This window comes from Taurulus bubalis, assembly GCF_910589615.1.
Source record: "Taurulus bubalis genome assembly, chromosome: 12".
Lineage (NCBI taxonomy): Eukaryota > Metazoa > Chordata > Actinopteri > Perciformes > Cottidae > Taurulus > Taurulus bubalis.
In genome coordinates, this window is record NC_136600.1 from 940,001 (window position 1) to 955,000 (window position 15,000).

Here is a 15,000-nt window from a genome sequence, read left to right on the forward strand (position 1 = left end):
GCACCACACAGGAGCAGCAGAAGGCCGCGCCGCTCTGCTTCTCCTTCTCCACAGAGTAACGGGTCTCCAGGTCCGGATCCACAAACCTCAGGGAGAGCTTGTTGGTGTGTTTCCCCTTCAGGCTGAGACAAGAACATCATTTAAATATTGGTATTTATGGGATTACATCAGTCTCAATTTGAATGAATGCAGAATGATTCACAAGTATCTTTTGCTACCTATATACAAATCATTTTTCATGCACACAAATATTGTTGTCAATATCTATAAATGTAAACATAATCCACACTTAAAAAAATAGGATTCACAAATATATATCTGATGCATACACAAATATTTATTGTTGTAAAAATGTAATAGAAATTTGCAAATGTATGTATTCAAAATATTTTTTATTTGAATCAGTTAAAATACGGACATCAGAAATGGAAAAATAAAACACTATTAACCTTTAAAAATGTTTTTAAAATTGTGTGCAACTTCTACATTGCTTTGTAGGTATTAAACTGTATAGTGACCTTAGCACCAAGTATCAAAAACTAGTAAGTATTGAAACTGACATCGTCTGGTGAGATTCTTAATCTTTCTAATCAGTTCACATACGGGGCATAGAGGAGGTAGAGTGGTGATCAATCCCTGGTTCTTCCTGTCTACATGTTCAAGTGTCCGTGAGACAAAAATATATATATATATATATAAAATTTACTCTGGCTTCTTTTCCAATTAAATACGAGTTTTGTATGATGATTAAGTAATTTACCAAAATAAGTACGATTTTTTTTTATTGGTACCCAAACATAGATATCGTATCTGCACTAGAATTAAACATTTCCAACAAAAGATGGTTCAGAAAAGAAGAATTTCTAGCAGGAGCAAATCATAACTAAGTGGAGAATCTGATCCAAAAGATGTCACACTAATGCAACGACCACCAACGTCACAAAGTAGTGCTTCGTGGTTCATCACTCACGCTTGGACCGTCTCTCTTTCCAGCAGAGCCTCGTTGAGCAGCTTGTTGAGCTCCTGTTCGTTCTCCTGGGCGTCGATGACCCGTTCAGCCAGGTCCCGCAGCCGCAGCCTTCTCCGAGGGTTAGGGAAAGATGGATTTACCACCTTAAGTCCCAGAAGAAAAAAGCACCCAAATAATCCATTTCTATATCTTACTATATCAATGCACTTTCAGAAATGATGTTTGTCAGCTGATCTGTCCTAACACTTCTACCGCAAGAACCCTCTCTGAACATCAGCATCTTGCTTCACAATAGAGAAACCCTTTGCTGTGGATATTCATGATCCCCTGAGGTTGAAGCATAACTGTGTCCACATAGCGCCTTTTCTGGCAAAGAAATGGCCGCTGGGTAGCGCTTCATCCCAGTATTTCAACAAAAAAAAACATTCCCAACGTTTAATGTATTTTATGACAACAATATCTTGACAACTAAATCAGCACTCTAACCACCGCTGTATGATAGACTAGCATCGCTCCTTTGCTTTGTATGATCTATTTGGGCTATCCATTTGTTTTCCAGTTGTTTCATCATGAGCACCAAACAGAGGATGTCTGCTTCATACTTTGTATAGATGATCTTGAGCAAGGAGAGACTCAGTCTCATATAATCAATGTGTTCAGCAAATTAATTTCATTGACACTGAAAAGAACTAGTTTTGGTCAGACATTTCCTGCTTATAAATGCTGTTGTGACCAGGCCCTAAGAACAGCTCTATATCCTCAGGGTGTCACCAGTGAGACTTGTGCAACAGAACATGTTCTACTTTAATCTTACCCTCGTATCGAGGTCTTCTGGTTCCTCCGGTGTGGTGCAGGCTGTGTTCACACTGCCGTTACACTCGGTGGTGTTGATCAACAGCGGGGAGTTTCCATTGGAGGAGGTAACAGACAGCTTCTAATGTGAAACAAGCAAACTGGAAGTGATTACTGGGAAAAGTTTAATGACTTTTCCTTCTTCCTTTTTACATTTGCAACATATCTATGTATTTTGATCGCTCCCCATACAGTATCTTTTATTTTTGAAATTATTTTAACATTTAGCTTTGAGTAACAAGAGATATTCAAATGTGATTGTAACTGTAACAGGGTACCTTCCCTGTGTATCAGCTGGCTGAATGTAAGACCATCATTTAAATATCCATATATTTACAGTGGGGTAGGTTTGACTCACTACGCCATTGATTCCACTCTTCCCCACCGGTCCTTTCGGAACAACCACTAGGAAGGTCTCGATGCCTCTCTCCCTCAGGTAGTCACAGCGCTCGCCTCCATTCCCCGGCTCCACATCAAACTCTCCATGAAGACACTCCATGGTGCTCTGTGAGATGTGGACACGACTGGTCCACAAAATACAGAGGGGTCAGAGATTAGAAACACCAGGCGATCAGTGGTGGAGAGGTTACCGTAAAATGTGGGTTATAAGTCTCACCCTTTTATAAGCCGCATCTACTAAATCAATAAAAAAAGTCGTATTTACTCATAAACAAGCCGCGGCGGTTTAGAAGCCGTTGTTGCTACGCCAGCTAGCGCCCGTCAGCTAGCGCCCGTCAGCTAGTGTTCAGCTGGCGCTCGCCAGCTAGCGCTCGCCAGCTAGCGCTCGCCAGCTTGCGCTCGCCAGCTTGCGCTCGCCAGCTAGCGCTCGCCAGCTTGCGCTCGCCAGCTTGCGCTCGCCAGCTAGCGCTCGCCAGCTTGCGCTCGCCAGCTAGCGCTCGCCAGCTTGCGCTCGCCAGCTAGCGCTCGCCAGCTTGCGCTCGCCAGCTAGCGCTCGCCAGCTAGCGCTCGCCAGCTAGCGCTCGCCAGCTAGCGCTCGCCAGCTAGCGCTCGCCAGCTTGCTGGGTTAGGACCCCTGCCTCTAGGACCCCTGCTTCAGACCTGTTTCCCATCGTGTCTCCTTGCGATGTCTCTGCAACTGCTGCTAAATTTTGAATCAGAAAAATCCACAAATTAGCCGCACCGATATTTAAGCCGTATGGGTCAAAGTTGAGGCAAAAAAGTAGCAGCTTATAACCCAAAGACGACCACTCATCCCCCTGAGCTACAGCCGCTAAAAGCTTACAGGATCTGCATACGTTCAGCTACAGACACCTTTTGAACATTTGAATGTTGACAAAACCTTCAGCTATAATTCTATAATTTCATATTTTTTATATTCCGCTATTTTCAGCTAAATTCCGCTATATTTTCAAATATTTAAGCTTTAAGCTTCAGCTTTTAGCATTCCAACGCATTTTCAGCAGGAAATGCAATTTCTAGTTATTATTATTAGTTGCATTGCTATTACTACTGCTGATACTATTACTGCTTTTATTATCATTATTATTCTACTATATCCAGTTCTGCTGTTCTTTTTCTAACTTTGTTCGATGTTTCACTAAGGAAGCTCCAACAGACAGGTCGAACTGTGCTGGGGCCCCGCCCCCTCATATTATCACAGTCGACCGCCCCTCGTAAATCTTCTCGCTTTCTTCCCGTGAAGAAACTATTATAGCTCCCTCAGCTTATCTTGGCTAGCTTGGATTTTCTGCTTAACAGTTCACAGACAAACTGTTAAGGACACGTCGCAGAACGCAGTTCCTAGCTCTAGTCTGGATTTGCTGGGTAAGTACTTTGTGAAAAGTATATTTAGACACTACATAGTATTTAGGCAGTGTCCGCATCAAGGCGAGCTGTTCTCCCGACTACCCGGTGTTTGTTTACCGGTGTCGTCGGTGACTGTGTAACTTTATTATCTCTGGCTAATGCGTTACGGCGAGCCTACCAAGTCTCGGTTAGCATTTGTTTGCTAGTCGAGCCGAGTGCCCGGAGTTTGGCTAACGTGTCACGACGAGCGAACTCTCACGGTACACTGTTAGTGGGCTAAACCCCCGTTTGCTAGAGCAATTCACCGTCAGGCTAACGCTAAGTGCGGCTAATTGTTTATATATTTCCCTTCCTTCTCAGTTGCCATGTCGGCCGCTACCCCCACCAAAGGGTCGGAACCAAAGGCAAAAGAGGCTGCATCCCGCCTGTGCCCTGCGTCGTGCGGGGCATCCATCTCGGGCAGGGACCCTCACCCGATGTGCATAGCATGCATCGCTGGCTGACCCACAGTCATGTCTGCACTGTGCGTCAATGCCGGAGAAGGTCCTGGAAAGGAGGCTCAGAGTAGCGGTATCCCCTAAGCAGGACCCGTGCCTGTCGGGAACCGCCCCAAGAGCCACGACCAGCACACATCTGCTGCAAGCCTCTTTGACCTGGGCGGACATGATGGACGCTGAGTCCCCGGATATGCCTCCAATTTTCGAGGAGCTCCTCGAACTGGAGCCGGGTGGTGAGGACGCAGAGGGCGATGCTAACTCTGACCTCCTCAACATGGACGACATGGATGATGAGGAGGAGGACTCCACATTTCCTGTCCAACTGTCCAGACCCCCTAGTGCATTCGAAGTTGCTCTCCCAGGGGTCAGCAATGAAGTCTGCAAGCGAGCCGCGTCCAAATTGGGCATACAATGACCGGCAGCCCAGGATGCTTCAGGGGGAGAAAGAGACCTTTATGACGGTAAAAGGCTGCCACCAGCCCAACCACCATCAAAACAACTTCTGCCAGCAGTGCCTATCTGCATGAAGGAAATGGCCAGGTTCTGGTCCAGTCCGTTTATGAGTAAGCTTCCCACCAAGGGCTACTCTAAACTGTAGAGGGGATGGAAGAGCTGGGTCTGTCTGGACCACCAGGAGTGGAGCCATCAGTGGCCTATCACCTCCACCCGGACCGCCGCTCTCTCTCAGCTTCCTCAAACATTTCTTTGCCTAATAAAACGGAGCGCCTGACCGCCTCCATTTTGCAGAGAATGTACCGCTATGCAGCACAGTCAGTGTGCTCGCAAAACGCGATGACTCTGCTGTCCGCATACCAGGGAGAAATCCTGGAGGAGATGGGCAGGCAGCTGGACTCAGGTTCACCTAATCCAGCCCTATGGGATGAGATTTGTGTGGTGAACGATCTCATCCTCCGCTCCTCACGCGGTGCAGTGTAAGGCTGCGGCCGTATAATGGGCCTTGCGGTCTCAGGTGAGAGGGCCCTGTGGTAAATCTCTCAGGCCTCAGTGATACGCAGAGAACAGAGGTGATGGATGCGGCGTATGACGTAACCAAAGGTCTGTTCAGTCCTGCCCTGGAAAAAATGAGGGAAGCCAGCACCCTCAGGAAACAGGAAGGCGAAGCCTTTAACCTCTGCTTACCCCGGAAGCACGTCCCTCGTACCCCACAGGTACCCAGGGCTAGCTTTGCAGCTACAGCCGCAGCTACAAGGGGTAGACAGGGAGGGGCCAGACCTCACAGACAGGCAGCAAGTCAGCAGACTAACCAGCAGCCTCGGCGGAGAACCCTAGGACCTGGGGAAAACACTCCTTTGCGGCCACGGCAGCAAAGAACTGCCCGTCCCACCCCGGGGAAGGGAAGAAGTTGCGCACGACCTAACCGGCCTTGCGTGGGACTGAGTTCATGTTTCAAGGTCCCCGGTGGTATCCAGTTCTCCAGGGGTACTTTTGCAGTTTCTCCCCCCTCACGTTCAAAGGAAGGAGAATCGGGTACAGCAGGGAATGCAGTGTCACCAAGCACTTTTACCCAGTTCATTGAAAGAAATAAAGTTAGAATCTCCGCAACCAAGCCATGGGCTGAGGGCGTGATACAAACCCAAAAACAAAACAAAAGTAAAACCATGTCATGGCCCCATAACCCCTGCAGGGGGAGCTCACGCTCCACCGAGGGGAGGCCGCTCCCTCCAGGTGAGGGAGATGACGTCACCCCACGGTGTCGTCAGCCCCCTCACTGCCCAGGCAGCCCTCATGCACAGTGCATCCAAGGGTACAGACTTCAAATCGTTATAAAACCACCCAGATTCAACGGTGTGTTAGTTTTATTAGCCACGGGCGATTCAGCCCGAGTCCTAAAGGACGAAATAGCATCGCTGTTAAACAAACAGCCGATCAGAGCTGTCCCGAGCGAGGAAGCTTAGCGCGGTTTTTACTCCCGTTACTTCCTCATTCCAAAAAAGGGAAGCGCATCCCTGCGCCCCATTTTAGACGTACGTGTGTTAAACAGACATCTACGCAAATACACGTTCAGGATGTTAACACACAAAGGGCTCTGTCGCTCGATTCGTCCAGGGGATTGGTTTACAACAATTGATCTCGCGGACGCTTATTTTCATATCGCCATTTATCCGGCGCACCGGAAGTTTCTCAGGTTTGCCTATCAGGGCAGAGCCTACGAGTACCAAGCCATCCCGTTTGGGCTCTCATTAGCCCCGAGGGTGTTCAGCAAGTGTGCGGAGGCCGCTCTGTCTCCGTTATGGAACAGCGGCATCGGGATATTCTCGTACATAGATGACTATCTGATATGCTCCCACTCACGGGAGCAGGCGGTCAAAGATTCCGCTACGGTGATAAATCATCTCACGGATCTTGGATTCAATATAAACTTGACAGAGTCAGGTCGAATCGGCGCAAAGTACAGATTACTTGGGTCTCAACATAAACTCCCTCTCTTATCGCGTCCCGCTATGGGGGCAAGAGTAGCGTCCCTCACGCAGTGTCTCGCCCTCTTCCGGCTGGGGAAAACAGACAAGTCAAATTTGTAATTTGTGATTTTGGGCTCTACAAAATAAATGTAATTTAATTGAATTGCACTTCATTTAAAAAAGTCATGGGGCGGTCTGTTCTTACCCTGGTATCCCTCCAGCCTCCATCTTGTTTGCCACAGTGACGTCTGTGGACCAGACGTCATACTGCCAGCGTTTCTGACCCAGCACCCCCCCAAGGACTGTCCCGCTGTGCACTCCAACCCGCATGTCCACGTCTGTCTGGGTTTTCTCTCGGACGTACCTGTGGTTGGTTTAAAAAGCACCACGTTACATAAAAAACTACTGGAATCACAACGAGCTTCTGTTTTTAGTTACAATCAACAACCCAGCTCTCTTTTCTGACTCAGCCTACAGGGAACACTGACTATGATGGATCTCATTTAGAGCAGCAAGGGACATCCAAAATAAAGGAAATCCATTCATGGCAGCTCGTCTGGAGTCTGACCAAAATGTTGCATCCGAATTGATTCAATGACCCCTCGTTGTTCACTTCACTTGATTTCACAGATGTGGTCCACAGAAAGTCCATCAGAGTAATCGATTCCACACTGTGGACCAAGTGACTGACCCACTGCATCACATCAACATGTAGCTGACACTAGGCCTGGGCGGTATGGCCAAACATTCATATCACGGTATTTAGTGAGATTCTAGCGGTTTCGCGGTATATCACGGTATTTTTTTTTTAGTAAACACATTCATTCATTGACGCCGAAAAAGACCGCTGGCCAACTGAACAGCTGTTGAGTGGCGAGACGCAGTTCGGCGGTGTAATTTCATAAATGTACAATTATTAGTCTTACGAACTGTTTAAGGGTCACAAACTGTTGTGTCGTGGTGTTTTAGTTGTGGGTTATTAATTGTTGTTATAAAGGTAAAACCATGACACGCAAGTAGCTCTGACCGCTGCACCCTCAGCGGTGAACAATACTTTTTTCTGCCTGCTGAAGGGCGACAACAGTCGTTACAGCTATGCACCGGTATGACGGTATATGAAAAATTCATACCGTATGGAAATTTGAAACCGCTATACCGCACAGCCCTAGCAGACACTGAGTGAACTTTAGACCAGGTCGGCTCCTGCCCGCCTTGTCCCTGTACTCACGAGATGGCCTCCACCATGGCCAGACCCATCATGATGGAGCATGCACCGTGGTCCTCCCTGTAGTCCGGCAGCCCACAGATACAGTAGTAGCAGTCTCCCAGGATCTTGATCCTCAGCTGGTGATATTTCTGATCGGGTAGAAGAGGTTTAGAAAGAGAGAGAGAGATAGACTAGATTGCCTTATGCAATTGTAGAAATGACAGAAAGGCTGACCTCTGAAACATTTTGCAATTGTTTTTAGAGATACACAGATCTTATCTGTCGGATCGGCATATAGACTGACTCCATTCCATTGCTGTGTTACACCAACATCAGTGAGTTAAGATACGGCTGCTAAGCATCATTTCAAGCATGAGCTTCAGAGTAAGTGCATTTTAATGTGGGAGCAGTGGTATTGGTGAGACCTGAGCAGCACGTATGTTGTCTCATCACAAAGCTGGCAACATAAACAGAAGAAATATACAAAGTAATCTACCAGGAATGTGCCGCTGGATGCCCTTTGTGTTTGCTCCTTTCAAATGAATGAGGGGCTGCCATTTTTCACACAGTCAGTCTAAAGCAGCGGTTCTCAAACTGTGGGGCGCGACCCTCTAGTGGGGCGCGGAGGTATTACAGGTGGGGCGCAAGGGGGAGATGCAGATTCTAAAAAAATAAATAAAATGATCCTTTTAAAAAATATATGTTTTTAAGAATCCTTTATTAATCCCACAGTGGGGAAATTATTCTCTGCATTTCATCATCCTTAGTAATAAAGAAGCAGTGTGCTGCTGTGAAGCACTTCAGTGTCTTGCTCAAGGACACTTCAACATGAAACTATGGAGAACGGGGAAGAACCGCTAACACTCCCCCTCAACTTTACATAGTACAAAAGTACAAAGTACACGGACATGAAACGTCATTAATAAATACATGGAAAAATGCCTGTACTTTCGTGGAAATGTTTACGTTACGCCGTTTACGCTGTGCATGCGCGACTCGACGATTCTTGGCGTTTTGCTAAAAGCCTCCATAAGATCTCCGTGAGGTCTCCCTGAGGTCGGCTTTTCTCCTGTTGCGTCTCTCAAAACAGAATATAGATCAAAGCTCAACATTGAGCATTAATTGAGAGCGGCCGTATCAAATCTACAACCCCGTTTTAAAAATATTTGTAGAGGAAAGCAGCTCACTGCAGCCACTAATACTGAAGAGTTTGAGAACCAGTCTTGAGGGAGCCTCGCTGTGAAAGCCAGGGGTTATCAATGCCAATCACACGTAACAAATGATACTCCACATTTACTTCATACACTTTTCTCTGGATTAAAGAAATAAGACATCACACATAAATGATGGAGCAATGGTTACATACAAGACATGAGGATATATGTCTTAAACAGATGGTGAATGTGCAGGGGCGGTTTTGGGCACGGGCGAACCGGGCAGCCGCCCGGGGCGGCACTTTTTCATGTCACGAGGGGGGCAGCACGACCACTTAAAAAAAAAAAAATATATATCATCTGGGCCGCGAAGCGGTTTTCCATTATCTATAATATCACTGTGTGGGGAATTGGCAAATTGGCGCCCCCTGCAGCTGCAGGCGACCCTGCTTGCTAAGAAGGTGCCGTCTACAGATCATGTGTAAGGGGGGGACGCATTTTCGCGGACCGGCCTCTTGACATGTCAAGAGGTTACGTTTGAGGCTACGCACAGACGGATGTATCCGGAATTTTTTCAAAATAAAACATTTTTCCGACTTTTTGTTTTGTTTTTTTCTTTATAAATTCTTTCTCTGCGGCCCGGTACCAAGGGACCCACGGACCGGTACCGGGCCGCCCGGGGGTTGGGGACCGCTGCTCTAATGCAATTGGTGGGCTTAAGTCAGTAGATTTCATATGATGACATTATTGATGATTTTGCATCAAGGAAGGCCAGAAAGGTTACGTTTTAGTTTTGGTTTGTGTTTTCTGTTTCTGTGCAATAATAAGATTTTCTGTGATTTTTCTGTGTTTTTACATGTGTGTATTTATTCTATATTGTATTTGTATATTATTCTTAATATTTTATATTATTATTGTTAATTTTTTTCTATATCTGATTGTATATATATTTGGCACTTTTATGCAGAATTGTGTGCATTGATTCTCTTAAGTGTGTTATTCAAATGTTCTATTGAAGGATTTGTGCAATTGAGAAATGTAAGTTTATAAAATAAAAAAAATCCCAGCTGGGGGCCGGTTCGGAGGGGGTCTCGCCCGGGGCGTAACTACATGTAGAATTGCCACTGTGAATGTGGGAAACAGAGTCCTCTGTGTCAGCAGGTACTCTGAAAGACTAGTCGGGGTCTTCAGGCTGAGCTAAACTCAGTTAGCTGAGCTAATCCGTTTTATATGTAAATATACAGATATTTTTTTTAATATGGATAATCTTATAATGAATACTCATATATACACAGTATAAGTATATAAGTGACTCCAGGACACACTTTACGTAACTGTGGCGATGCCTCATACTTTAACACAATCCAGATCACTCATATGAGAGTTAATAAAGTAAAACTCTCAGAATGTTGTGTAACGTGTGAAACTCACTGCAGCCAGTTTGTCAAAGCGAGCAAAGAGCTCGTTGAGCAGTTTGACCAGCTCCTGAGCGCTGCAGGACGACGACAGCTGTGTGAAGCCCACGATGTCTGCGAACAAAATACTGCCCCACAAGAACAGGTACAAGATGGACCATTAGCATTGATATTGTCTCGCTACAGTCACAGAAACATTATCATCCATGCACATATTCACTCTTTCAAGCTGTCACATTGTTACAAATCGCTGCTGAGAATCTGTGTCCAGTCTTTCAATGCAGAGCAGCGACCCCCTTTTCTATTTGTCTACTCTATTAGTGGTCGGGGTGGAGAACCCCACTGGGACAGGAGGCAGCAGGTGGTGGAGATGCTGTGATACACTTTTCACAGCTTACAGTGTTGATGGAGAGGACAGGAGCATATTCATACATGATATAACACATTTACATGACTTTTACAAAACCTTTGAGATTTTATTTTTTCCAAGGACTTTTCCAGGCCTGGAAAATAACCATTTTAAAATTCCAGGACCTTTCCAGGTTTTCCATGACCGTAAGAACCCTGTATGGGTTCTAGTCTCTGTTGTTTCTGATAACGTCGGTTCAGTCTGACAAATGCATTTGCACTGAGCCACATTGAAACGGAACGGAAACCTCACCCACTCGCTGTTTCAGTAGGTGTGAATAGAAACAATAAAGCCATCACATTTTATGTTTTTTTTTTCTCATATCATTCAGTGTTGATAATAAATTAGCTCATCCTTTCTGTGAAGTTTAAAGAATTGCTTGAATTTAAATCATTCAGAACCTGAAAATGAAAATAAAACAGACTGGAATGGAGCAGCCAGGAGGCTTTCTTCATTCTGTGTGTATCAGACGTCTCTTATGGGTTATTAAAGCAAGCCTCACATCTCATTTCAGCGGATCAGTCTAGTTGCTAGTGTTTGAGACTGGAGCGTTTGCAGTCACGCTTCACTGGATGTTGATGCTTCAGGTAAAAGACTCAACCTGGGTCTTATCTACATAAGTATTTACTTTATCTTTTTTGTTGCTATAAAGACTGTTCAATTAGAATATAGCCATGTCATTTGTCGATGCCTCATATTAGCTTCAACACAGAAGTTTGTCCCCCATCACTTACACTGAACACAAATTAAGAAGAACTCTCCAGTATAAGCAGGAGGAATGATCCATGAGGATACAAGACACCACTGAGAGAGGCCTCCTGCTGCACAGTCAAAGAAATCAAATAGACGGCATTCATGTTCCCTATGGACGTTCAGCTAAAAGCAGTCATGGTCAAAGCCTACAGAGGAACCAAGTCACCTGACGTTTTCGTGTCTGTACATGTACATAGTGTTGAACTGCTGCATCTCTTTCTGGCTGGGCTCCTTCTTCATGTCCTGCAGCATCTCATCAGCGATGTGCTTCGGAAGGATGGAGAGCAGCAGGCGTTCCTGGAGAGGGCAAAGATCGACAGACAGAACATCATACACAGCTACTGAAAAGAAACAGGGAGCATACCACTCAACAAGTGTACATGGAATCATTGTTCACTTAAGATAATGGATGTATTTGTTGTTGATTATTGGTATTGCTTGTATTGTATTACTACTGTGTGCACGGCACTCATCCAAATGCATCTGCTGTGCTCGGCCTGGACAAACTGTCAATGCACAGACGCGAATGGTTGCGGAAAAACAAATTTCCCGCCGGGCGGCGCGAATGAGGCGAAAAATCGTTGGGAAAAATTTGTTATGAGGCGAAAACGCTTTTTCAGCGTTGAGAAGCTCCGCCCATCATCACCGCCGTCCTGCCGGTGCTGAATCCAACTGCTGCTGAAGTAGCGCTGCTAGCGGCTTCATTCAGACGCTGTGGGACTACGGATAATATTATGAACCCAGACACCATGGAGTTTGATGTTCCCACGTATGTGGAATCTATATACAACAAGTGTAAAGCACAACTAGTGGTTATTTACATGGTGGAAACGGCAACTGTTTTTACGGAGATAAGCCACGCCCCCTTTCAGGCGCAAGTAATATTTGCGACGCGTTTGGTGTAAACGCAGCACACACACACACACACACATACACACACACACACACACACACACACACACACACACACACACACACACACAGTGTTTCCTATGAATTACCTGGACTGTGGTGGCGCCCCAACAGTTTCATAATGAACATAATGAATGACATCTTAGTCTCTGCAGTGCCCGTTCTCCCGTTCCCATCCTACCACAGCGGCCTGTTCTCCATCAGACCCGTTTGGTTACCATGCTTTGTGAATGTGACTTTTTTCTAGTGTCGTCACCATTCATATACAAAATAGGGTTGTCACGATACCAAAATTATGACTTTGATACGATACCTGCCATAAATATCACAATACTCGATACTTTCGATACCAGAATACGATACAATACTGGTATATTTACCTATAATAGTAATACATAAAACGTCTGTATGGTTCCCTTTTTTACCAGCTTTTTCCTGACCAGCTTTTGAACTCTTAACAAATGGCATTAAGTATGAGACATCATTTTATAGATTTGTGTTTGAGATGAAAAAAACCTAAAGCTATGTGGGATGGGTACATTAAAGATGGACACATAAATAAAGGGTAATTTCTCCCCTTTATTGAAAAACAACAATGAAAAACATGCCACCACATACCTTTCACCAACACAATGCAATTACACTATGGAACAATGAGACAGCCAGTCTCTCTATGCTGTCTGGCAGAACTGTGAATATTCACACTTGCTGCACTATTGCACTTGTTTATGCACTTATTACAACTATTTACTGAGTTTGATATTTTCACTCAATTCATGGAAGTTATTTTTCCTTAACTAAAAATAATTAGCTCAAGATCCACCCTCATGTCGCCAGTTTGCATCAATTGTAAATAAATAAAATACGGTCGTTTAGTTTGTTTAATAGCAGAACAAGGTGTAGACCTGTTCTATAGGAAAGAGAAACTTGTGATCAGGCGCGGGATGCGGGGGGTTTCCTCAGGGGGGCGCCCCGCCCCCCTATTATAACTGTAGGGGAAACACTGACGCTGATTGGCAGGCTCCGTGCGAGTTGAAATATTTCAACTTGCACGCATGAGGTGAATTATTCGCATCATTCGCGTCTGTGCATTGACTTTGCATGTAATCTACTCGCGTGTCAAATTCTCAACGCGTTTGGTGTGAACGCAGCATAAGTCTTGCGTGACGTGATGGCCGCCATCTTTCTTTTGCCTCGCTTCTCCCCCCTACACGGGCATGCGTGCAGTGGGGCATGCACACACACTTGATCACTGACTAGCTGTTAGTAATCTTGCATGTATGATTCCAGCGGGCTGCATGGTGGTGTAGATCTGAGGGAAGTTTGCACGCTCTCCCCGTGACGGCGCTCCAGCTTCCTCCCACAATCCAAAGACATGCAGCTTAGGAATGCGAGTGTGAATGGTCATCTGTCTCATTATGAGCCGTGTGATAACCTGGCCACCTGTCCAGGTGAACCCCGCCGTCACCCAATGTCAGCTGGGATCGGCTCCAGCGCCCCGCGACCCCGAGTAGGATAAGCGGTTCGGATAATGGAATGTGTGATTCTTCACAAATTTGATAAAAACTTTAAACGCATTAATACCATCATAAATAAATGGAAACGATCAGCCCAAAAGAAAAACAGTTCCCTTAAACTCTGGCGTGAACAGCAGAATGTTGCACTGCTCGTCCTCTGACCTGTTGCTGGCTCTGCTCCTCCAGGTTGAGTTTGACCTCCAGTGACTGTCTCGCCTCCAGAAAGGCCTTCCGGTGTTTACGGTCAGCCATGTAGTACGACATGACGCCCACCGTGATGGCACACACGTAGATCACTATGTTGGCCAGCAGCTTGAAAGAAAAGGAATGCAACAGTTAGGCTCAATATTGAATTAACACATTACGCACAATAAGGGATGCATATGGCACTGCAAAAAGGTTCTGTGATGCCTAGCTTTAAAGATGACATATTATGCAGCAAGCACTTTTTTATGGTTTATGTTTAGAGTTACACGGTAACGTTAACTGTACTTTCATGTTGCCTGTGTTGCTCGAAGGCCTCTTCTGCGCCGTGCTCCTCGCCGGTTTGTTTGGCAATGTTGTGCAACTTTAATTAACGTTAACAACCAGACGCTAACGTGCAAAGGCCCGAAAGCCAACGCGACATATTACTAGCAATACTCGTATAAGTGACACACTATTGCAGCTTGCAGGTCCAGTGCAACACATTGGACTACCATCAGCAGTCTCTGCTGTTGCTTTTTGCAACTTGTACTGAATTTAAAAGCTTTTGATCACAACACAAGTAACATTCTAAAGCTTAGTTTTATGAAAAACTTAATTTGAGTGAATATTTTGCAGTCAAATCAAATTGTTCACAGGATATTCAACCTTTGTTCCTTTAGAATACATATAATACTTGTTGTTTCTTTGCAGGTATTGTATCAAGGTACACTTGTTGTCTTTTTGACTCTTCACAGTACTTTATTTTTGGGCGGAGAATAATGCAGCACACGCATAGAAACGCCTCCACACAGTTGAGGCTAGCGCGCCGTCTGCAGAGACTCACGCAGAGGAACCGTCAGATGAGGGCTTCTTGCTGGACAGGTCCAGTCAAGCAACGGTCAACACAAAGAACCCACCGGCAGCAACAGCAGGACCGTCTC

At 45.5% G+C, this 15,000-nt stretch overlaps 1 protein-coding gene across 2 annotated transcripts in view; it reads right to left on the reverse strand.

Annotated features, from left to right (window-relative positions):
- The window catches only part of adcy3a (adenylate cyclase 3a), a gene marked incomplete at both ends in the record, with an annotated part of 45,379 nt that overhangs the window by 16,957 nt on the left and 13,422 nt on the right, over positions 1-15,000 (reverse strand). The window contains 9 exons of one of the 2 annotated variants that reach the window (XM_079228141.1): positions 1-122; positions 971-1,113; positions 1,785-1,904; positions 2,184-2,346; positions 6,712-6,870; positions 7,735-7,862; positions 10,299-10,410; positions 11,611-11,741; positions 14,036-14,185. The exon at positions 1-122 is cut by the window's left edge and continues 40 nt beyond it. In XM_079228141.1, the coding sequence (XP_079084267.1) occupies positions 1-122; positions 971-1,113; positions 1,785-1,904; positions 2,184-2,346; positions 6,712-6,870; positions 7,735-7,862; positions 10,299-10,410; positions 11,611-11,741; positions 14,036-14,185 (1,228 nt within the window). Of the gene's footprint in view, positions 123-970; positions 1,114-1,784; positions 1,905-2,180; positions 2,347-6,711; positions 6,871-7,734; positions 7,863-10,298; positions 10,411-11,610; positions 11,742-14,035; positions 14,186-15,000 lie in introns of both variants that reach the window. The other variant, XM_079228140.1, reaches the window with a different exon arrangement.